The 23,210-nt window shown below is 37.8% G+C and overlaps 1 protein-coding gene across 1 annotated transcript in view; it reads right to left on the minus strand.

The window, feature by feature from the left end:
- arid3c (AT rich interactive domain 3C (BRIGHT-like)) overlaps window positions 1–22,770 on the minus strand; it is a 77,786-nt gene extending 55,016 nt beyond the window's left edge. The window contains exons 1-2 of the mRNA XM_028458138.1: window positions 22,669–22,770; window positions 21,990–22,526 (exon numbers count right to left, since the gene is read on the minus strand). Of these exons, the coding sequence (XP_028313939.1) occupies window positions 21,990–22,526; window positions 22,669–22,701 (570 nt within the window). The 5' untranslated portion in view covers window positions 22,702–22,770. The remainder of the gene's footprint in view (window positions 1–21,989; window positions 22,527–22,668) is intronic.
- Window positions 22,771–23,210: the final 440 nt, after the last annotated feature.

Consider the following 23,210-nt stretch of genomic DNA (forward strand, 5'->3'; position numbering starts at 1 on the left):
AGAAGCACAAACATGCAGACATTCACACAGACTTATTACGCACACAGACCTTGGCAAACAGAGCTGGTTTTATCGAACAGGTGACACTAAAACCTGGAGACGGAGTAAATGCAGCCCCGTACTGCATGCACAAGCTGCTCTATCAATAGTTGTACTGGGATTTATTTTCCAGTGATTAGTTCCTATTTCCTTCTCCTGCTCAGCGGACCAACGTGGAACGTTCACGTTCTCCCCCTGTCCAAATAGAACCTTCCCAACCCCCAGACTGAAAGCAGAATCAAATAAAAGAGCTTTGAAGGGAGCTGAAGATCAATCTGTACTGAGCAATGTTTTTTTTCTTTTTCATTTTTTTTATAGAAAATTTCCAACAATAAAATTCCCACATAACAATTACTGTTTTTGAAAAAGTTACAGGCAAATTCAATGTTATTTATCCTGAAATAATCATGAGAAAGGGCAGCGACATCCTGTAGGGACAGCTGAGGGTGTGTGTGTGTGTGTGTGTGTGTGTGTGATAAACAGAGCAGTATCTGGTTTATCTGCTTACACAGAGCTGATCGGAGCTGCCTGGAGTCCTGGCAGGAAATACCAGCTCTGTGTGATGATGTGGCACTTAAAGGCATACATTTAACCCCCCCCCCACACACACACACACAAACCCCATTCCTCAGCCCCCCCCCCGTCTGTATACGTCTCTTCTCTATACTTTCCTGTAGATGTGCAGTTGTGGGTCATCTGTTAGGTTTCTTTATCTAAAATAAGACCAGGGCTCAGCTGTTTCCTTCAATGTAGCTCATGATTTATGTTTGTGGTGAGATTTGGAAACATCTGTTGGATAAATTACTTAATCTGATTAAAAAGTCAACAGCAAGACAATAACCACGGTTACATGATGTTTTTTTTTTTTTTATTCAGAATCAATTCTTCAGATTGAAATCATTTGGAATTAAAGTATTCTGCTTCATGTTTACGTAGAAATAGTCATTGTGACGTTTAGATTGAAAACAGGTTGATTTGCCTTTATTTCAGCTTTAGGTCCACGTTTCGGGAAGGTTTCTGATTGGTCAGGGGGCGAACATGACGTATGATGCCAATCAAAAAACCAAAAAAAAAAAACCAAACCTTTCCTTTTCGGCTACAACATAGAAAAGCACGTAATAAGAACTATTATTTCCACTTTCATTTTGATTGTAGTTTAGAAGTAGTAGCTTGACAATAACATATGGTTTGACTTTGTTTCAATGTGTTCTGGGTGACACAACTTCACTTCAATTTAGATATTTTTTTTACCTAAAGTAAAACTCAAACTCACAATTGTTCTTAAATGAATAATTCAGATTTAGGGGCTAGGGAAAATTCGGCTGTTTTATCAGTGTCTTTAGTGCCAAAGATGGAGGAAAAACTGTGAAAAAAAAACCTCCCGCCCTGTGTGTGATAAATAAATGACCAAGAAAGAAAAAACAATAAATTACACAAATTGAAAAACCTCAAATTCTTCTCATAGGTAGAAGAAGAACTGGTTTTTCAGGCCACATCACTCTGGATGTTCTGTTCATGTTGGTTTCATTTGGTTGTGTGTGTGTGTGTGTGTGTGTGTGTGTGTGTGTGTGTGGTGTGTGTGTGTGTGTGTGTGTGTGTGTGTGTGTGTGTGTGTGTGGTGTGTGTGTGTGGCACCAGCAGAGCTAAAGGACCTGTGAAGCTTTAGTTCCAGTTGAACACTTAAGTGTGAAGTGTAATGTGGAAAATGGACTTGATTTATATTGGTTTTTATCACCCCCCCCCCCCATAAGTGTTTTACAATATCAGCCACATTCACACACCAGTGGAGACTGAGCTGCAATCCTAGGGCTAATCTACCAATTACTGCCTTGAATCAAACCCTCAATCCAAGGACGGCCCCTCTACCAACTGAGCCATGGTCACTAGGGATGGGAATCTTCCAACAACTCATGATTCCATTCGATCCCGACTCTTGGGGTGACGATTCAATTCAGAACAGATTCTAGATTCAAAGCGATTCTTAATTCACAATCAATCACTAAAGGTTTAGGGGTATTAAAACGTGTGCAAACGTCACTCCACGCACTAATAAGGGGTACAAACTCCAGCGAATCAGGACTGCGTGTGTTCAGCGCGTCACAATGCACCCATTAGCGCGTTTCCCTCTGATGAATATGTAAAGCAGGCGGATCTCATAAGGGGAGCAAAAAATTGGAGGGGAAATGGAAATAAGGCTACGTTCACACTGCAGGACTTAGTGCTCAAATTAAAAAAATTGCCCCAATGTGACCTGCATCTGATCTTTTTATGGCAGTCTGAACGATTCAAATCTGATTTTTTCAAATATGACCCAGGTCACTTAGATATACAGTATAGTCCTAAATCCGATATGTATCCGATCTTTTGCCATGTGACTACAGTGTGAACAGGTCGCATTTATCCACGACCAAGGCAGATTTAATGCGCGTTTGATACGTTGACGTCATTATTAACAGCTGGATCAGTGAGTGGTGTGCTGCAGGCTGTGCACTAACCTCTGATCACCATGGACCAGAGAGGGACAGGCTTTAAGCATCCATGATAGAAATCCCTTTTCTGCACAAGAACATGGATTATCCTTATATTTGATAAGTGAATGATGTAAATAGATCCTGTCTCTTGCACGCATTAAATGGTAATGTGAATGGACAAACAAAAAAAAATCAGATCTGAGCAAAAAAAAAATGTAATTGAGCATTAAAGCTTGCAGTGTGAACGTAGCCTAAGTTAACGCAGCGGATGCAACGCAGTTCATCAAACCTGGACCTGTTTTTCTCTGTAAATGTAGCACGTGTACGACCAACAACCAGGTGGTAACTGTCAAAACTTGTCGGAGTGATGGCACACAGTACCTTTTTCTTTTTTGGGCTGGATTACACGTCGGCAAATATTTTTGTAATAAAACCAAAATAGGAAGTAACAATAATTTCATTTTTATCAGATAAAATAACTGGATAAATATCATGTATAAACCTTAAATTCACTAAAATAAATGAGTGTTTGTGGTGAACATATCCTTCCTTGACACCTGTTATCTGTTATTTCTGACAGCAGGTTCTCCTCCACTGGTTTTATTTATATTGAAAGCAACCTTTTCCTTTATTCTGTGCTTTATATCTTGCCATCTTCTCTTTACTTCAGCTGCTGTTTTCCTAGTTTCCCCCACAGCAATAACTCTCTCACTGATTTCCTCCCATATCACGTTTCTCCTGGTAATACTGACGTGTCTTTGCTTTGCTTCCATGCACTCAGCTCTCCTTCGTTCAAAATAAGAAGCAAATTTTACAAAAGTAAATTTTACATTGCTGTGCCACTCAATAGTGGTTTTGAAAATAAAGACTTTTCAAGTTTCTGTGGCAACAAAATTTAACAATTCAGTAACATCAACAAATAAAAATGCTTTTTACAACAAAAGAAATTGACAAAATTAATTATTTATCAGTACCAAAAATACATGTTTAACTGTTGAGTTTCTGTAAACATGAATACCCACTTTTTAGCTTCAAAGGTAAACATTTGTGAACATTTTTATTTAAATGTAAAGATAAAATCTGACATTTAACACCCACAGCGTTTATTAGCAGCTTTAAATATAAAAAAATAAGTACATCTCAATTTTTGAGACTACAAAAGTAGACAGAAACAAAGTTTAGTAAAGTGATGGACTGTGCGCTGTTGAATTGGTAGCGGCAGTTGACGGCGTAAAATGTGGGCTAGCTCTGACATTTGAAATGTTCCAGAAGTACTTGATTTTCCTTTTGCAGAGTTCACAAACTGCACATGTCATGTCAAGCTCCTTCTTACATGAGAAACTGTAGAATCCAAAAAGCATCCAAACATTTTCCTTCAGTGAAGACAGAGCAGAGAGTGTTTCTCTCTCTTCTGTGCAACATTTATGTGAAATGGACCAATCCACTACGGAGGCCGTTACCTGACAAACATGGAAGCACTTAGATGGCTTGAAAAATTGATTCTTGAATATTTAGGATTGATTCAGAATCTTAATTAATAAGGATCGCAATTGGGACGTCAATCGATTTTTTCCGGCAACCTTAACAGTCATGTGACACCAGTCATTTACATTACAAGATTACAAGATCTTTAGCTTTTATCCAAAGCGACGTACAAACACCAGGAGTTGGGCTTAAGGGACTTGCTCTACATCCCACAGTGATGGACCAGGTTGGATTAGAACCGGTGACCCTCAACCGTTACGCCACAACTGCCAATAACTGTCAGAGTTTGGCCTTTGACCTCACATTATGCAGAATTAAGCTCATTTATTACACGCTCTGTAATAAATGTTTTAACGCTGTAGATTCAGCTGTTGAGAAGAAGAAGAAGGCCGTGTGATGTCAGCTACCCTGCTGTGTTGGAGATATGGTCCAACAGGTGTCTGGAAATAAATTCTTCCATGATCAATGGTGTTGCGTCACTCACCCCGTGGGCTTTAGGACCACTGGAATGGGATCTAAGATTACTATGGCAAGCTGATAATCTGCCATAAGGTGATAATAACCATATGGACAACAACCAGGTATAACCACTAACCAGGTGCGTAGGCAGGTGCAGCTTCAACGTGACAACATGGAACATGGATGAAAACTCTAATTAAGTGTTGAAAAATCTTACTTGTAGACTTTTTATGATTCTATAATAGACATCTCAATCTCTAATCTGTAGTTTTAATCTGAAGGTGATCTCCTTGGCGATCTCTGGCCAACCTAGGAGCCATATAATGGGATTGCTAAGCAGCATTGTGATGTGGGACTAGGAAGTAGGTCAGAGGCCGTCTTAATAGAGCTTCTGCCAAATAGAAAGAGTGTCAGCGAGCTCATGTTAGATTTCACAGCAGTGCACGCCAATTAAAGGGGATCCCGTTACACAGTGGGCCGCATTCTTCAAATTACGCACAACGGCCCCCGCTTCTGCTTTCACACAGGAAAGAATCACAAATGACACGTTTATTCACACTAGAGAAGCTCTCAGAACACACTGAGTCAAAGTTTTGTTGTTTAATTTTGAGCTAAATGTGTCTTAGGAGGAGAACCACAGAGACGCTGTGGTTAGTTTTTGTGTCAGTGGCAGAAGGTTAATCTGTAAACACAACTACAACGGGAAATAAAGCTAGACCACACAGATGCTCTGAGAGTTCTGTGGCGTGTATTTGCGGAAAAAGTGTTTGCATTGAGCTTTTGCAACACATTTCAATATCGAAACGTCTGGAAAAACCCCCTCATGAAAACGTAAAAACTTTGTAGTGATATTCAAGTGTTTTTTCAAAATGTAGACTTTTCCATTTCAAGTATTTATTGCGCTATTTAAATTTTGTGCATTTCCAAGGGTAATGGAAACACAGCTAATGATAATCTTGTCACTATTGTCATGTAGATATTTGCTTAAATGCTCTCAAACATTTGGATTTGTTGTTTTTAACATGAATGACTACAAAAGTATCATCAGCAAAGAGCTTGACTCTCTAGCTGTGTTTACATAGGAGTTTTTTGCAAAATAAAAGCAACATTTCCGAAGTATAAAGAAAGTATAATTAATTTTTTAAGGTGTTTTCAATGAAGGTTGTTTTGGAGCCTGGTAACTCTGGTGAAATCTCATCCCGTGAGACTTCTCTGCAGGAAGACGGAAGCTCCAAACCTCCTTAGAACATTCTGCGTTCCTTTGTTGTTTCACGTCTAATGTGGCACTAACAGGGTCCCTACAGCTTTAGTCAACACTTTTTAAGACATTTTAATGCCATTTTAAATGAAATATAAAACCAACTTGTTCACAGTAAACACAATTGGGGAAAAAGCCACATCAATTACATAAGGTGAGGGTATTTTTTTTCCAGTGTCTAGTGCAGATGGCCCCCAAAGTGAACACACAAAAATACACAAAATGACAGTAAAATACACAAAAAAACAGACTAAAATAATTACAATCACTCCCAAAACACAAGGGGGTATGCTACAAATCTAGATTGGGTTAATCTCCGTTAGCTGGCTTAAACTAACCAAACATTTCTTTCCAGATATGAGCTGGACTACAAACGTCGATTAAAACACATTTAAACCAAGTGATTTCATCCTCATACGTGTGCGCTTACGTGAAAGAGGTGGAGATTGCAGCGTCTGACCAATCAATGGAGAGAACTGGCAGAGCGTCTTAAATATAATGAATATAAATCCATGATGACAGGGAAGAGCAACAGGCGGAGCTTTTATACTCGCTATTGGATCTGATCCATTTCATAACCTGGTCCCGATCGGTTACGTGTTGCTGAAGTTTAAAAATATGAAAAATTTAAATTCACAAGTCAGACCAAAAACACCACTGGTGCTGCAGTAAAAGCAGAAAGTTATTAATACAAGAGTGTTAATGTTTACATTTGTGAGGTTATAAACGGACATTCTGATAAGTTTCACTTTCTCTTTTCTTTGTAACGTGTTACTGTGGCTGTGATCCTGTGTTCATACAGATCTACATCATAAGGTGGAATATATTTATACATTATCTACAGGACTGAGGCTCTCAGTATTACCTCAGATTACATGAATGAATTCATTCATTTATTGGTGTGAAAGCGCCCGATGCAAGCAGGTGTTATCAGCTGATTTATTTTATTTCATCAGTTCATCAGATATAAATCTTATTTTTACGATAGGATGTTATCGGTAAATGAAAGGATTGCATTTCTCTCCTGTCAGCGTCTTTTTTTTTACCGTCTATGATCAGCATCACATCAGATCCACACAGTGACATGATCACATCACCTTTCGTTGCACAGCTCGTTTTCTAAGAGATCTGATTGGTCAGAAGGCGGGACTTTATCACTAGCTAACAATTAAGCTAGAGAAAAACTTGGTCGGGACCAGGTTAGCTGTGAAAGACTAGTTGCCATAGTGATTCAGCTTCAGCGAGCTTTGTAGGCCAGCGCACACACAAGTTAAATCCTGGAAGTTAGTGCGATAAGAGGTAATCTAGATTTGTAGCTTACCCCAAGATGACTGCAAAAATAGCCAGAAATCTATAAAACAACAACAAAAAGACAAAAAATTTAAACCGTTAAGAAAAGCCATTATAGTGGTTAGCACGTCCGCCTCACAGCAAGAAGGTCCTAGGTTCAAGCCCTGGGGTGGACACTTGGGTCCTTTCTGTGTGGAGTTTGCATGTTCTCCCCGTGCTACGTGGGTTTCCTCCAGGTACTCCGGCTTCCTCCCACAATCCAAAAACATGACTGAGGTTGATTGGAGTCTCTAAATTGCCCATAGGAGTGAATGAGAGAGTGAGAGGTTGTCTGTCTATGTCGCCCTGCGATGGACTGGCGCCCTGTCCAAGGTGTACCCCCGCCCAGCGCCCAGTGAGAGCCGGAAATTGGCACCGGCAGACCCCCGCGCCCCTGATAAACGGGAATTAGCGGGTATGAAGATGAATGGATGGATGGAAGAAAAGCCATTAAGTAAAGTCTTTGTTGGACAGGCAATTGTCATTAAATGTACATTTTCCTGTGTTTTTAAAACAAATGTTACCATTTATTTTGAAATGTGAGACTAATTACAATCATAAAATCATACTATGTTAAAATGTAAGACTTCTGAAACATTGATATAAGACATTTTAATGACAATTAAGGCCTTATTTTTAGATTCATGAATTTAATGCCTTTGAACACTTTTTAAGGATCTGCGAGAACCCTGTCTCCTCTTCTGTCCACACGTACCACGTCATGTTTTCTCGGAGAGCAGTGGTCATGTGACTTAAATACCTCCTCATGAAAGCTTGAAACTTTTTAGCGATATCTGAGTGTTTTTTCAAAATTCAGGTGTTTCGATTATCAGTTTTTATTGCATTATTTAGATTTTTTGCATTTCCAAAGGTAATGCAAACACAGCTATTGAAGGTGTTCTTATGCAATGTAATGCATACATACATCTAGGGATGGGTACCAAATTCTGTCCTTTTCGGTACCGACCAAATTCATTCTGTACTACCTGGAACCGATTCACGTAAAATCAAACGGTACCATGTTTCGGTAACTAAACGCATCTTTGTGACTGTGAAGGAGTGGAAGAGCAGGCACTTTCCCATGAGGTACCTGAACACAACATTGCACACACAAGAGTGTAATGACGAGGCTTTATGCGATTAGGATTTTTTTGCGCATTATATTTTCCTATAATGAATTAATCGCAACTATTGCGTAAAAGTGACAGCCCTAGTAAAAAGGTACCCATCCCTACATACAGATGTTACATTAATCCCCAGTGTTTGTGCTTAGGGAATGTAACTTTCCACTGAACTGCTTTTTCTATTGTTTGTTTTGAAGTGATTTGTGAATAAAATAGGTGGAAACATAACTTTCTACATAATCTATTATATAGACGTAAATGTCCTAGGCAATGACATAACCAAAACCACTTGTTTAGCAGTACTTTGTTACTTACTCTTATAGCTACTCCCCATGTTTTTGTCCGAATGCATTTTTAGATGCAACAGACCTTTGTTTTGATTACAGTATAAACAGATGTGTTGGTTTAAATTATTTTCCATATCCTTCTCTGACCATGTTTTCCAGCCCTTTGATGAGCAAAGAATAAAAAGTTGATTTTGTTTCCTACTTTGGAGAGAATATAGGAAACAATTGTAAGCAGCAGCTGTTTGTGTGAATTCTCTTTATAGATAAGGGACAACCTTAATAAAGAGCTACATTTTCATTAGCGCTCTTATTGTGGGCCGAATCAAAGTGACCCACTTATTTCCCCATGGCCGCCGCACTAAGCACACCATAAATTAAAGCTTCTCTACGCTCTTTCCACTGTTTGTACAGCATGTTTTCTCAAGTAATCTCAACAGAAAGAAACAATGACGGGAAGCACAAGCGTTTCCTTTTTTCGCACCGTGGAGTCCATAAGCACCTTACCAACCATATCTGCTTTGTATTGATTTCAGTTCCACTCCAGCATGAATTCAGTGAATTGCTTTTTGATGCTGTAAACTCAAATCATTCATGGCGCGAGTCATCCACAGTTAAAATAACACAGAGGGACCTGTTTGTCCAGCGTTTACGCTCCAGTGTTTGTGTTTCTTTCTGCTAAGATCACAAGGTGTTAATGGCTTAAATACGAGGCTAATACGCAGTAGGACACTGAGGATTAGACAGTATTTTACATAGACCTGACTAATACTGCCAACTGTAGCCTACCAGTGTGTTTTCTACAGTGTGGGAATAAGGCAAAAACCTTGGCTGCATTGTTTTATGTGACAATAACAAGACTATGACTATTTGAAAAAACATACATGCTAATTAAAACTATATAAAAATATATTTATATTTTTGACGACTAATAAAAACAAACCTAAAATTTCGTCACATGGGACGAAATCCAATCAGAACCAAAGTTAACTTGTGGTTTTATGCTTTGATGACTTCAAATCTCTCTGTGTGCATTTAAAACATTAATAATCTCCAATATTAGGTTGATAAATAGTAAGTGAATCTTTAAAAAATGCACAAACTCATAAATCAATAGAAAATAGTGTTATGCTTGAATTAGGTATTGACTAATTAATCATTACAGGGCACAACTTGCTAAAGCCAAGAATCAATAACCAAAATGTATAGAATTTACTAATTTATTTTAATGTTAACTTTTGTGTTTAGGGTTTTTCCAGACATTTCCATATTAAAATGTATGACAAAAGCATAATGGGAAACACTTTTTACGCAATTCCTCATCAACGTTCAAAGGAAACACGTTCAAAGAGACATTAGACTTTGTGGAAACTTTAGAAATAATGCTTTTACGAAAAAGTGTAATGGAAACACAGCTAGAGAATCAAGCTCTTTGCTGATGATACCTTTGTGTACATTTGTGTTAAAAACAAATCCAAAAATTTCCATATTGAAATGTATCGCAAAAGCGCTATGGAAACACTTTTTGACGTACCTGGTCACATGACCACCTCTCTGTGAGAAAACACAATGTGGTCTGTATGGACAGAAGAGGAGACCCAGACATTTCTTAACATTGGCCTCAAAAATTTTTAGTGCCACATTCGACATGAAACAACAAAGGTTAACAACGATTTATTAAAACAATAAAAAGCACTAATTATAAGAGGGTGGACTGGCCATCTGGCATGCCGGGCATCGGCCCAGTGGGCTGTCGACCCAAAGCGGGCCAGTCTGGTCCGCTACGTTTTATTTTTTGACGAGAGATTGGACTCAGACATGGTAACAGGTGACCAAAAATTGTCTAAAAGTGGCCAAAACATGGCAAGAAAAAAGTGAAAAGTGACTAAAATAGGCCAAAAGCAGTCAAGAGTGGCCAGAAAATGGGTAAATAAAGAGGAACATTCCAAAAGGAGGCAAAATGAAGGACAAAAAGAAAAAAAGTGGTATTTATAACTTACTTGGAAGAAAAATGGCCAAAAAAAAAAATTGAATAAAGGTGTCAAAAAAAACTTGCAAAAATGGACAAAGAGGCTCTTGACATCCTCTCAGAATATCCATGTCAAATTACAACCCAATTCAACGAGCATTAACGAAGGAGTAGTCAATTGAAAAATGAGGCCCCTGGCGCCCCCGTGACACGTATGGGGTAATGAACCCCATCTACATATTGGTATGTGTCATTGATTCGGTACCACCAACTATCGTAATATTTGACGGGCAAATAAATGAGAAATCGACTTTTGTTTTTTTTTGGGGGGGGGCCCCAAATAAAAAATCGGGCTCCAAGCGTCAATGTGTACACATCTATAGATTATACCTACCAAATTTCAGCCCGATTTGTTAACGAATAACAGAGAAGTAGCGATTTTAACTAGTGTACACGACAACAAAGTGAGTGGCGTTTTGAGTCCAGTAGCCCGGCCTAAAAAGTGTCAGAACTTTTTGAAAATGAGACAAAGGAAGTTTCAAAATGGCCAAAGGAAATATGTAAAAAGGGGTTAAAAAGTTCCCCCTCTTAAGGTTTTCTGGGGGAATAATAATTAAAATGAAGACATAAAGAGCCATATGTTGAGCATCACTGACATGGTGTCTGTTGATAATATTTATATAGTGGGCTAGTCTAGACACAAAATGCCAGGGCTGAATTTTTGTCCCGGTCCACGTCTACAGTGTGTTTGTGCATGTGGGACAAGAGGATAGATGGGTCACATGGCCTCATGACCACGTGATGGGGATGTGTGTGTGAGGTTGTGAGGCGCGTAAATTCAAAACAGACTCCAATGATCACAGCCTCCATGACTCTGCATGTGGTTGGACATAAAGAGAAACAGGACACCAGCATATCTGTGTGTGTGTGTGTGTGTGTGTGTGTGTGTGTGTGTGTGTGTGTGTGTGTGTGTGTGTGTGTGTGTGTGTGTGTGTGTGCGCGTGTGTGTGTGTGTGTGTTGTGATTTAAGATGGTAAAATAAAGTGATTACATCACTGAGTGAGTAAACTACATGTCTAACAAACATGATTACCGCTGGACTCTAGATTGTCCTGCTTTAACAAAGCCTCCATTACTGTATATAAGGAGGTAAATATAGTGTCTGCAGATGGCATTACTTTATCACCTACAAGCAGTCGACAGCAAATCTATTGGTCATTTTTTCTAAATTCATTGTTATTTTCTTTAAGAAAAATAAGTGTCTCCACAGAGGAAGAACAGATTTGTCGTTGGTCTGATGGAAAGATTCTTTAGTCCATGTATAAAATAAAATATTGACAGACAAAGATAAAGATTATTAAAGAGAGATGCTAATATTTTGTTACTGTGTGGTATATAACCCCTGTAATGTTCTCATGTAACCCCTGATCTAGAACACTATGAGCTGAGAAAAGCCATGAAACCTGAGGGTTAATCTGAACGAGCGTCCCTGACCCCTGCAGACAGTCAAGGTGTTCAGAGAGCTGCCTGAACAAAAAGTTCTTCATGATTACATTCAAAGGTATAGAAGCTGCTTTGATGAGTGAAATCACAGCCACTGAAGGTCACTGAAGCCACTCTACAGTCCATTGTCTAGTGAAGGTTGGGTAGACAGCAGATCAACACACTGTTGACTAAAGACTGTTGATGTCATTAGCATTTCAAACCTGTGGTGCTCGACTCTCAAGAAAAGCTGAAAGTCTCTGACCTCGTTGATTGTCCACATAACCGTGAGAGATAAAACTCAATGTGATGAAGAGAGAAAAGATCAAAATAATTCACCTACAAGCTTCTATTTACACCTACGGCTAAAAGCTCAGCATCCGACGCGTTGAATTCTCCCGTTTTTCACAGAAATGAGCTCCTGTTCTGCAGGTTTGAAGAGTTTAAACTAGCGTAAGGTGATCATACGTCCGGTTTTATCAGGACATGTCTTCTTTTTACGTCTCGTCTGAATCGTCCGGCCAGATTGTGAAAACCCATCTCTGGAACTTGTTAAAGACTGTAACTCCACTAATATTTGCTCTATCTGAGCAATTCCACCAGTTTCTGAAAGCTAAGGAGTTGCTACTTAAAGCTGATATCGTGTCATTAAAGTAATTTTACTCACACTTGACAAAATCATGAAATATGCTGCTTTGTTTTGACGAGACACTAAAGGACACTAAAGTCCTAGATAGACTGAAAGAGGCCAAATACTAGTGGATTTAATGAAAACATATTATCATGAAGATCCTCCTGAATGATAAAACCTGGAAGAATGTAAGAAGTTAGAGGTAAAACAAGTTCCATTTCTGGATGAATAAATGTTGTTCTGCTTTTCTGTAGCTAGTCTTTACATGTGTACATTGTTTTTATGATTTTTAAACCTTATGGAAAAAAACTGTTACAAGGTAGATTCAAGAAAACCTTGACTACTTTGAGTATGAAGAGGTCGGCCCATGCGTCCATCTTTTTTGGAAATCAAAATATAATAACCCTGAACTAGTGCTGTCAACCGATTCAAAGTTTTAATCTTGATTTTTCTGAGTTAATCACAATACATTGTGTTTTTAGCTGAATCAGTTTATTGTGCCGTGGCAATATGAATGGAATGTATAAGCAACTCTGTTCCAGCTAATGTATATTAAACAACAACATAGGTTGAATATTTCTTCAAATTGCTTCCTATAAATAAATATTTCCTTTACGAGGAAGCAGATATCTATTGTTTTAACTTTTAATTTCTGGAAAACAAGTGTTTTAAGCACTGTATGCAACGCTACTGTATTTCAAGAATGCACCAATAGGAAGCCATCAGTTAGGTAATTATGAGACTTTCTGCAGAGATGAACTTTCTTTGTCCCATTTTGACACTTTTTTTAGATTTTAACAATCTTTTGCCAATAAATTTCACCTTTTTCCTATTTTTTGTCAAATTTTGCAAGTTCTTTTTGACACTTTTACCTAATTTTTGTCCTTTTTTTTGGCCACTTTTCCTCCAAATAAGTTACCTTTTGCCAAATAAATACCTTTCCAATCTAACTAATACTCTTTCCCTACATTTTTCCTCTTTTTGTTTCACATTTTTATCTTTTCTAACTATTGTTTCCTGCATTTTGCTCATTTAAACTACCTTTTGCTATTACATACCACGGCTTTCCTTTTTTTGCCCATATTTTTGCGACTCGACTGCTTTTGGACCATTTTTTGCCACCTGTCTATGCCCGTCCCGCCCATGAGGCCCCGCCCCTAGCCTGGCTCATGTAGCGATTGACAATGACCAACAATAGATCAATCATATGTGTCAATATTTATAAATACAATTACAATTACACCATACATTTATTTAATTATCAATTACACAATTATAATATAATTGACTCTAACCCTAGTAACAGTGACTGACTGATTTACATGTCAGTAAGGCTTTGAGCTTCTCTTACACAAAAAGAGCTGAGGTTATATTTATGCAACACAAATGTGCTCACAGCAAAAAACTGATATACAAAATTTATGCAAAACATCAACGGTGTGCAAAGTTGATGCAAAGCAGCCATGTTAGACGACAGACAAAAAACCAAGTGAAGGTCTCACTGGTTCACATGGTTTGGTCCATCTTTGTGTTTTCACGGCTAGAGATTGTAGTTCAGCTCTATGTAAATAAAGAAGTCCCCCGTGAGCAGGATTAGTGAGAGGTTGATTATCTACGGTTACACCTGAGCTTTGTGGCCTGTTAAACTGAACAGATCAACATGGACAAGTCCAGATTAACCCTTCAATCTGGAGCTAAGGCATAAACACTCAAACACACTGTGGCTGTGTTGGCTAGCAACAGAATATAAGAAACCTCAATTACTCAACTTCAATGGGATTGTAGTCATTGTGTGAATGCACACACACACACACACACGCGCACACACACACACACACACACACACACACACACACACAAAATGAGAAAGAACGAACCGTAAAGATGTCTTTTTATCACTTAATCACATGCTGTGGTGTATCTGTGAATATTATCTCCTAAAATATTGCCTGTTTGAATAAAAGTTTACTAGTATTAAATCATGAAAAATGAAATTCATCCATCATAGAAACAAAGACCATGACAGAATGATGAGCAGCAATCCAACGTGTTGAGCTTTAGGTCCTACAAAGGCTCTGTGAAGGATCCGGTACAACTTTGAGATGTTTTTTACAGGTTTTTACACTTTTCACATGTGTAACATCATCTCCCTTCAGAAAACAACTGGTCTTTGTAATGACTGTTAAATGTTGGGAACAATCAAACTTTATAGAAAAGTGCAATTATCGCCATTTTAATTCTAAAGGTTTGGTAACAATTCAGCCTTTTATCTCTTCTCTTAATAGTAAAGTAGGTGTTTGTTGTTTAAGGGCTGAGACTGAGTGTCTTCTAACAGGGATTATATTTTATCAAATGTCATGGAAGTTTATTCATTCATATCAATACCATAAATCAGTGGTTCTCAACCTTTTCAGGTTGCAACCCCTAAAATAAAGGTCCCAGAGAGCAGGGACCCCCACTGTAGCTGAAGGTGGTTGAACACAGACATGAACATTGAAGAACAGTCATGTGGAGACAGGACCATCTATAAGGGGGAATAAAGGGGAGAGATTTTTGGGGTCCATCCATAAAGTCAGTAAAATGATGGTCCATTGTTCTATGAATCTGTGATAACCACATTTATTTATTCATCTGAATAATATCCACTGTTATCCAGGAACGTTTATTATTATTATAGTCATCTGAAAGATGGAAATCCTGGTTTTAATCACAAATAAAATGGGTTCAAAGTGAGCAAAAATGGTGGAAAAGGAGGTGAAATGGGATTTTAAAAAAACACAGAAATTAGTTAAAAGTTATAAATTAGAGTGGACAAAAATTGGCAGAAAAAGTGGTTAAAAGTGTCAATATTGGAACAATTAGTTTAATCTGGCAAATAATGGACATGAAAAATGATGAATGTGGTGAAATTGGCAAAAAATAATCATGAAATATGGTGAAAATAGGTGATGATAATGGGTCAACATATGTGACAAATAATGTGTGGAAAAGGTCTATAAGTAGTGTCAGAAATGGGAGTAATGTCGCAAAAATACATTAAAAAAAAAGCAAAAATATGGCAAGAAAAAGTGATGAAAATAAGATAAAATGTGGCAAGTTTGGTGTAGTTGTAGAAAAAGGGTACAAAAAATAAAAAAATAAGCAAAAATGGGCTCAAATTGTTGAAAAAATATTCTTAGTTTCTTGAAGGCATCTGGCGACCTACACTCTGTGTCTTGTGACCCCAAGGTTGAGAACCCCTGCCATAAATTGTCTGCATAAATACTGTGAAGGTTGGGACAAGCTCTGCTGTGTATTTTCTAATGTGCTCCAACATATTCCTAACGTTCCTCTAATGTTCTGTAACTGAGAATGAAAACACATCCAAACAGTTGCTTTCTATCATAAATAATCATGACCACAGTATGAGACAATATTAGAAAATCCAGCATCTTTTCTACCTTTTAAAACCATAGATACATTAATTGGGTTCATGTGTCTTTAAAGATGTTTCAGTGTTTCACTTTTCACCAACGATAAAAACACCACCATGTACAGGGTGGGGGATCCTGGGGCCCCCCCCAACAATAGTGGAATGGAAACATAGCGGTGAGCCAATGTTTGTCCAACAGTTGGATCTCGTAAATATGGGGGTGGGGGGGGTGTGGTGGGGTTGCAAGCAGCTGCAGAAATTCCAGGCCCCTGCGATTAAAAAGTAACACCCACCTATAGGACGAGGGGGGGTGTTTGAATAGGCTAGCCCAGTGGTGGTGCTAATGAGAAGAAGGGAAGAAGCTTTCAGTAAAAAACATGGATGTCTCAATAGAGCATTGTATCCACAGCCAACCAGAGTCCCACCACACTGTCATCCAGACTGCGCGGAGCGGCTACACACCCCCACACCCAGAGGTGAAACCAGCATGAGATACACAAGGAACTATTATTATTTACTGCATTTCCTCTGAAAAAATCAGACAAAAAGAAGCATTTGCTGTATGTTATAGAGCGACCAGACGTCCTGGTTTACCTGGGACAGTCCTGGTTTTCAGAGTTACGTCCCGCCTCACAGTCAGTTTCCCCCAAAACATTGATTTGTCCCAATTTTTCACAACCTCAGCCCCATTTGTCCAGTTTATTAATAAACAGCAGCACATTTAGCTTCAAAACGTGATCTCTGTTCATGGACTGTGAGCTGTCAATCACAACAGTTGCCACAGTAACGCTTTCAATATAAACAATTTAAAAAGCTCAAAAGTCTTCCACGCGTTGGCATCTCGATGCTGATTGGTCGATGGCATTGACAATATTACTCGTTTGCTTCCTCTCATGCTTACATGACAAAAAAAAACGTTTTTTGATTATTCAAAACAATTTTATGTTAACTTCAAATTTTACTTTAAATCTGGTTCAGTCGTTGCAATAATACATTTCATCCAAAAGAAAGAAATAAGAAATGTAATTTATGTTAACTTTTTTATTACAAATAAAATCAGATGCAAATATTATTTTTTCTTCTTTGGTTAAATGATTGTCCCGGTTTTGAGTTTGAAAAATCTGGTCACCCAAGTGTTACATGTATGGCAGTTTTTTTTAATTTAATTAAAACAACAGATGATCTTAAACTGTATTTCTATACTTTACCTTTGTGAAATATAAAAAACCAAGTATCTGAGCTCAAACATGATCAAAAATTACTTCTAGAAAAAAAATGTTCTAAATATCAAAACAGATTGGGAACCACTGAACTAAATACTGTTTTATTTCACTAAATGATATTCTTTAAAATGTGTATCACTCATTCATTCCATCATTATGATCTATAGATGTTCATGTACATGATGTACCACAGTCCTCAATGATTTATTTATTTTAAAAACTTAACAGAATGGAAACTGTTTTGAAAAATGTAATTTGACAGTTTGAAAAACATACCACTTGTTTTTGATAAGTGAAGTTAGTTACCACTTACTCTCAATCCGTGTATCATTCATTCATTCGTTAGTTTTTCATTATGTAACAAAAACACGAGAAAAAAAAAACACTCATTATTTGACATTTGTTTCCAAAACCAAAATGAAAAAACGCCTTCTTTTTCTTATTCAAGCTCTTTTGTGCTCACGCACGCACACGCACACACACACAAGGGACAGCACATGTGAGTGAGTTCTGTAGTTGTTTTACATATTTTTTGTATATTTTGCAGACTTTTCGTTGACATTTTGTATGTTTTTGGGTCAATTTGGTATTTTTCTGTCATTTTTCGTTTTTTTCGTCATTTTGTTGACATTTATTGTGTTTTTGAGGTCAGTTTATGTATTTTTCTGCTAATTTATTTGATATACGACATAATTCTCAGAAAGACAATTCTGGGTTAAATTTCCTGATGCAAAATGCCACACAGACACATTTATTAACAAAATGTCCTACATTGCTTTTCTTTTGTCTTATTTTTTGTATTACACAGATTTTAATGTATTGCATTGTTTTTTATTGTAAAGTGTCCTTATTTTTTTAAATAAAATGAATCTATATTATTATGTTCTTCTCTAAGGGACAGCACGTGTGAGTGAGTTCTGTAGAGTGGCTTGTTTAGATGAAGGTCTGGGTTAGAACACTCAGTAAACCATCTAACTATGCTTTTTTATGCTGTTCTGAGACGTAGCGAAAGCAGCGACTCCTAAAACATGTATTTCAATACAAAATGAGATATAAAATAAAAATATATATTTATATAGCCAATAATGTAATTTTCTGTATCGCCATAATAGAAAACTCAATATATCTTGAATCATAATATATTGCCCAGCCCTAATTCAGTCTGAAGGAGGTTTTTAGTTCCAACTCCTTTTCACTTCTTCTTCTTTTTTATTCTAAAATATGATTAATACGAGCCTGAAGGTAAATAAACTGTATCACTCTGCTGTAAACACCAGCTGCTGTGTTTGTGTGCGCCTCACACGGGCCTTCCTTTTTATATTTAGCACACATCTTGTTCCTATTTCCAAAGATGCATTTACTGCCTTCAAATGTGGTTTTGTTTTGGCTGCTTACCATGCTGGCTCCGCTCTGTCTGCCTACAGCGCCATAAGCATCCTTTTATTGTCCTGTGACCATTACACTCAATGACTACACACAAATGGCCTTCACAATCACTGCTGCACATCCTCAGGAATCCTTCAAGTGTGTCGTATTCCCGCTTTTACACACGTCACGTCTTTCTGAACACGAGAGGTTCCAGTCAGAAAAGGTTCAGAATAAAGTGAAAGTTCTGATATCAACGATCATGAAGAAAACCTGAGCAGATCAAACAATATGGACTAGGGCTGGGCGATATGGACCAAAACTCTTATCTCTGTATTTTTCCTCCAAATGACAATATATGATATAAATCTCAATATTTTTAACTATAAAGTAGAACCAAAAAGACAATTCAGGGTTAAATTTGCTGATGCAAAATTCCACACAGACACATTTATTAACAAACAGTTGCACAATATGTGGCACTTTTAGGCTCTTTCTCCTCTAAAAGACAGCACGTGTGAGTTAGTTCTGTTGTCGTTTTAACGTAGTCTTTATAATTTTGCGTACTTTTCTGTCATTTCGTTAACATTTTCGGGTCATTTTGTTGTCTTTTTCTGTAATTTTATATTTTCTTTTTGTTGTTTTGTGAATTTTTCTGTAATTTTGTTGATATTTATTATGTTTTCAAGGTCAAATTGTGTATTTTTCTGTTATTTTTCTCATTTTAGATGATGATATACAATATCATTATCAGAAAGACAATTCTGGGTTCAATTTGCTGATGCACAGACACATTTATTAACAAACAGCTGCACGATATGTAACACTTTAGATTTTTCATCCTCTGAGGGACAGCACATGTGAGTGAGTTCTGTAGTTGTTTGATGTATTTTTTTTGTAATTTTGCTTACTCTCATTTGGTTGACATTTTTTTATGTCTTTGGGCCATTTTTTTGGTCTTTCTGTAATTTTTTCTTTTTGTTGTTTAGTGAATTTTTCTGTCATTTTGTTGACATTTATTATATTTTCGAGGTCACTTTGTGTATTTTTCTGTTATTTTTCTAATTTTAGTTGATGATATACAATATAATTATCAGAAAGACAATTCTGGGTTAAATTTGCAGATTTATTAACAAACAGCTGCACAAAATGTGACACTTTGGGCTTTTTCTCCTCTAAGGGACAGCATGTGTGAGTGAGTTCTGTAGTGTGGCTGCTATAAAATAAATAAATAATATATATATATATATATATATATATATATATATATATATATCAATATAGGCGATATTGTAATTTTCTATATCGCCAAAATAAAAAAGTTGATATATTTTGAATCTTGATATATTGCCCAGCCCTACTCAGGAGCTGATGCATCATCATCATCATCATCATCAGCTGGTTTTATCCAGTATTTATGTTGCTTTCTATGTTCTTTGCTTTAATGTGCAGCACTAATGCAGTCACTAATGTACACATCACGTTTAGGAAAGTCAGAGGAGGATCCGTCATGAATAAGAGATGAAGCAGAGCATCAGTATCATTCATAGAGAAGTGACCAAACGCTAACACACGGGTCAACTCCATCATAAAACCAGCTGATGAACCAACTGAGATGTTTAGGCATGTATTTCTCTGCCTGGTGCATCAAATAAACTGACAGAACCTAAACTACAGACAGAATGTAATCATTACCAATGAATATGTAGCTTTTAAATGCATTATTTACCTTTATTCTGTCCCTCGGTCAAAATAAAGATTGTAATTCTTCTGATTAATATTTCTCAGTGTATTTTAAATATATTACTGCAGAATCACCAAGATAAGTATTCTCAAAATCATCAAAGTTCAAATTTGACTTTCATTAATCAGAAATATCCATGAATTCACTTTGATTTGAAATGTAATAGTTATCAGTGTTAAAGTAGATGAAGTTGTGCAGAAACAGAGATACAGCTAGAACACTAGTGTCCAACTCAAGGCCTGGGGGCCAAATCCGGCCCTTTGGAGCATCATATTCGGTTCACAGGAGAAAGTAAAAATGACAGAGAAAACATAAATCATTGTGTGAATGAAAACCAACAATATTTTCAGGCGTTCACAGTTTTCCCAGGTTATTTTAATTTGAAAAAACTCAAAAGTCTTACAAAATTCTTAAATTATGACATAATATTTCCCTTACTTAAATAGAAATTGGTCAAAAATCTGTGAAATTTAAAGTGTAGATCTGGTTGTGACTGATATGAGTCACTTATTCCTTAGATACTGTATGGTCAGTTTCTTCACATATTTTGTATTTTATGTATACATAGAAGTGTAAACTAAGACACAATAATGCTGAAATTACTCATTTTTCAGCATTAAATCTGTGGCTCACTTCAGATCAGATCATGAGTTTGACATCGCTGAGCCACACTATATATATACACATATATATGAGTTCTATTGCAAAATTTCTAGAACGTTTCTCATCCTGAAGCCCTTTTATGCCAGTAAAAAAAACAAAAAAAACAAACAAGGAAAAGTAAAGTAATAATAATAATTGAAAAAATCTAAGTCATAATCTCATAATTATGACATAGGTGACCGTGCACGCTCACAAGCTGTTTTTGAAACACTGACTCTCACTGGGAGTGTGTAGATATTTTAGCACCCCACAGGAATCTAAAGTCATAATTATGACTTAGTATCTCATAATTATGGTTTAGTGCAGTGTTTTTCAACCTTGGGACTGGGACCCCATGTGGGGTCACCTGGATTGTCTAGTAATTGATAAAAATGTAAAAAAATAAATACATATGGTTTAAAATTAAAAACATAAATAAATATATCATTCTTTTTCAAATTAAAACAACATACAATCTTAAACAACTATTCTGTACTTTCACTTTGTCAAATATGAATCTAGATAATAATAATAATAATAATAATAATAATAATAATAATAATAATAATAATAATAATAATAATAATAAATTGAAAATGCAATCCTGGCTACTCTGCATTTTTTAATACATTATAACAAATGATCAAAAATTAATTCTGTCTTTAGGGTCACCGGGAAATCATTGATATCAAAATGGGGGTCTTGATCCAAAAAAGTTGGGAACCACTGACTAAGCATCTCATAATTATGACTTAAGATTTTTTTTATTTACTTTCATTTTATTTTATTTTTTACTGGCAGGAATGGGCTTCCATAATAATAGTTTAGGTGATATAAGTGTAATTAAACTATATATATAATTATGACAAAGAATCTCTTAAGATTCTTTCCCCCCAAAAAAATAAATAAAATACTTCTAGTTTTTAGGGTTTTTTAGGGTAAATAAATAGTATATTGGCTCTACATATACGTCTATAAATTCTAATATAATTAGTGCTGTAGTTTGTGTGGTTTATAAACTTTTCTGCGCTACTTTAGCTTTAAATGGATGGTTTTAAAGCTGTGGTCCTACCTGTTTGAACTGCTCCTCATAGGTCCACTCATGGTTCTGGTTCTGGGGGTTCCCTGGCCCTGGGGGGGTCTCCGCCGTCCGACCCGAGGTGACCCCCGGTGGAACCCGGGCCATGAGGCTCAGAGCCGCGGTGTGCGGGGACAGCCGAGCCCCGGGGGTCGGAGCCTGTGGCCGCCGGTAGTCTTGCTCCTCTTCCTCCTCTTCCTCCTCCTCCTCCTCCTCGTCCCGGTCCTCCAGGTGGTCGGTGCCGGTCCTGGGGGTCCTGTGTGTGCCGGGGGCCATGGCCATAGCCTGGTAGTGTCTGAACGCCAGGGCGTGTTGGTGGATGTGAGACTCCACCATGGAGCGGAGGTCCTTCTGCTTCTCCTCCAGGGCCAGCCGGGCCGCCTGCTGCCGCTGCAGGTTCTCCATGACCGCCTCCAGCCTCAGCCCTCCGCCGCTGCCCGCCGGAGGAGCCTGTGTCCCGGGGAACGAGGCGAGGGAGGAGGCGGGGACCGGAGCGGAGAGCGGGAGGGTCCGGGGGGGGAATGAGCCGAGCTGGAGGGCAGAGAAGAAGGAGGAGAAGAACAAGAAGAATCTCAGAGATGTTGGAACAACCTGAGAAAGTTTCGTGTCCCACTGACAGTGACACACTCACTAAAACAAGGAAAAACCAATAAACAGCAGCAGCAGGTCTTACCAGAGCAGACTTGACTATCGTGTTGTCCACCATGATGATGATGATGATGATGATGATGAAGTTAGAGAGCACAATGATCCAGGCTCTCAGAGCTGATCCACATCAGATAGATCCTCTCTGTGTCTCTGCTGCAGCAACAAGTGGGAACTGAGCTGAGAATGACCTCTGGAGGCAGAGAGCAGGAGGGCACACCTCCACCTCCACCTCCACCCCCTACACCTCCTCCTCCTCCACCTCCACCCCCTACACCCTTCACCTCCTCCTCCTCCTCCTCCTCCTCCTCCTCCACCTCCACCCTCTGCACCCTCCACCTCCACCCCCTACACCCTTCACCACCTCCTCCTCCTCCTCCACCTCCACCCCTACACCCTTCACCTCCACCTCCACCCTCGGTGCAGGACAACCCACTAGGGCTGGGCAATACGGACCAAAACTCATGTCATATCTCAATATTTTTTCTCAAAATTCAGATATACGATATAAATCTCTATAAGTTTAATTCAAATAAAGTTTGACCACAAAGATAATTCAGGGTTAAATTA

This window comes from Gouania willdenowi, chromosome 9 (assembly GCF_900634775.1).
Source record: "Gouania willdenowi chromosome 9, fGouWil2.1, whole genome shotgun sequence".
In the NCBI taxonomy this organism is placed as follows: domain Eukaryota; kingdom Metazoa; phylum Chordata; class Actinopteri; order Blenniiformes; family Gobiesocidae; genus Gouania; species Gouania willdenowi.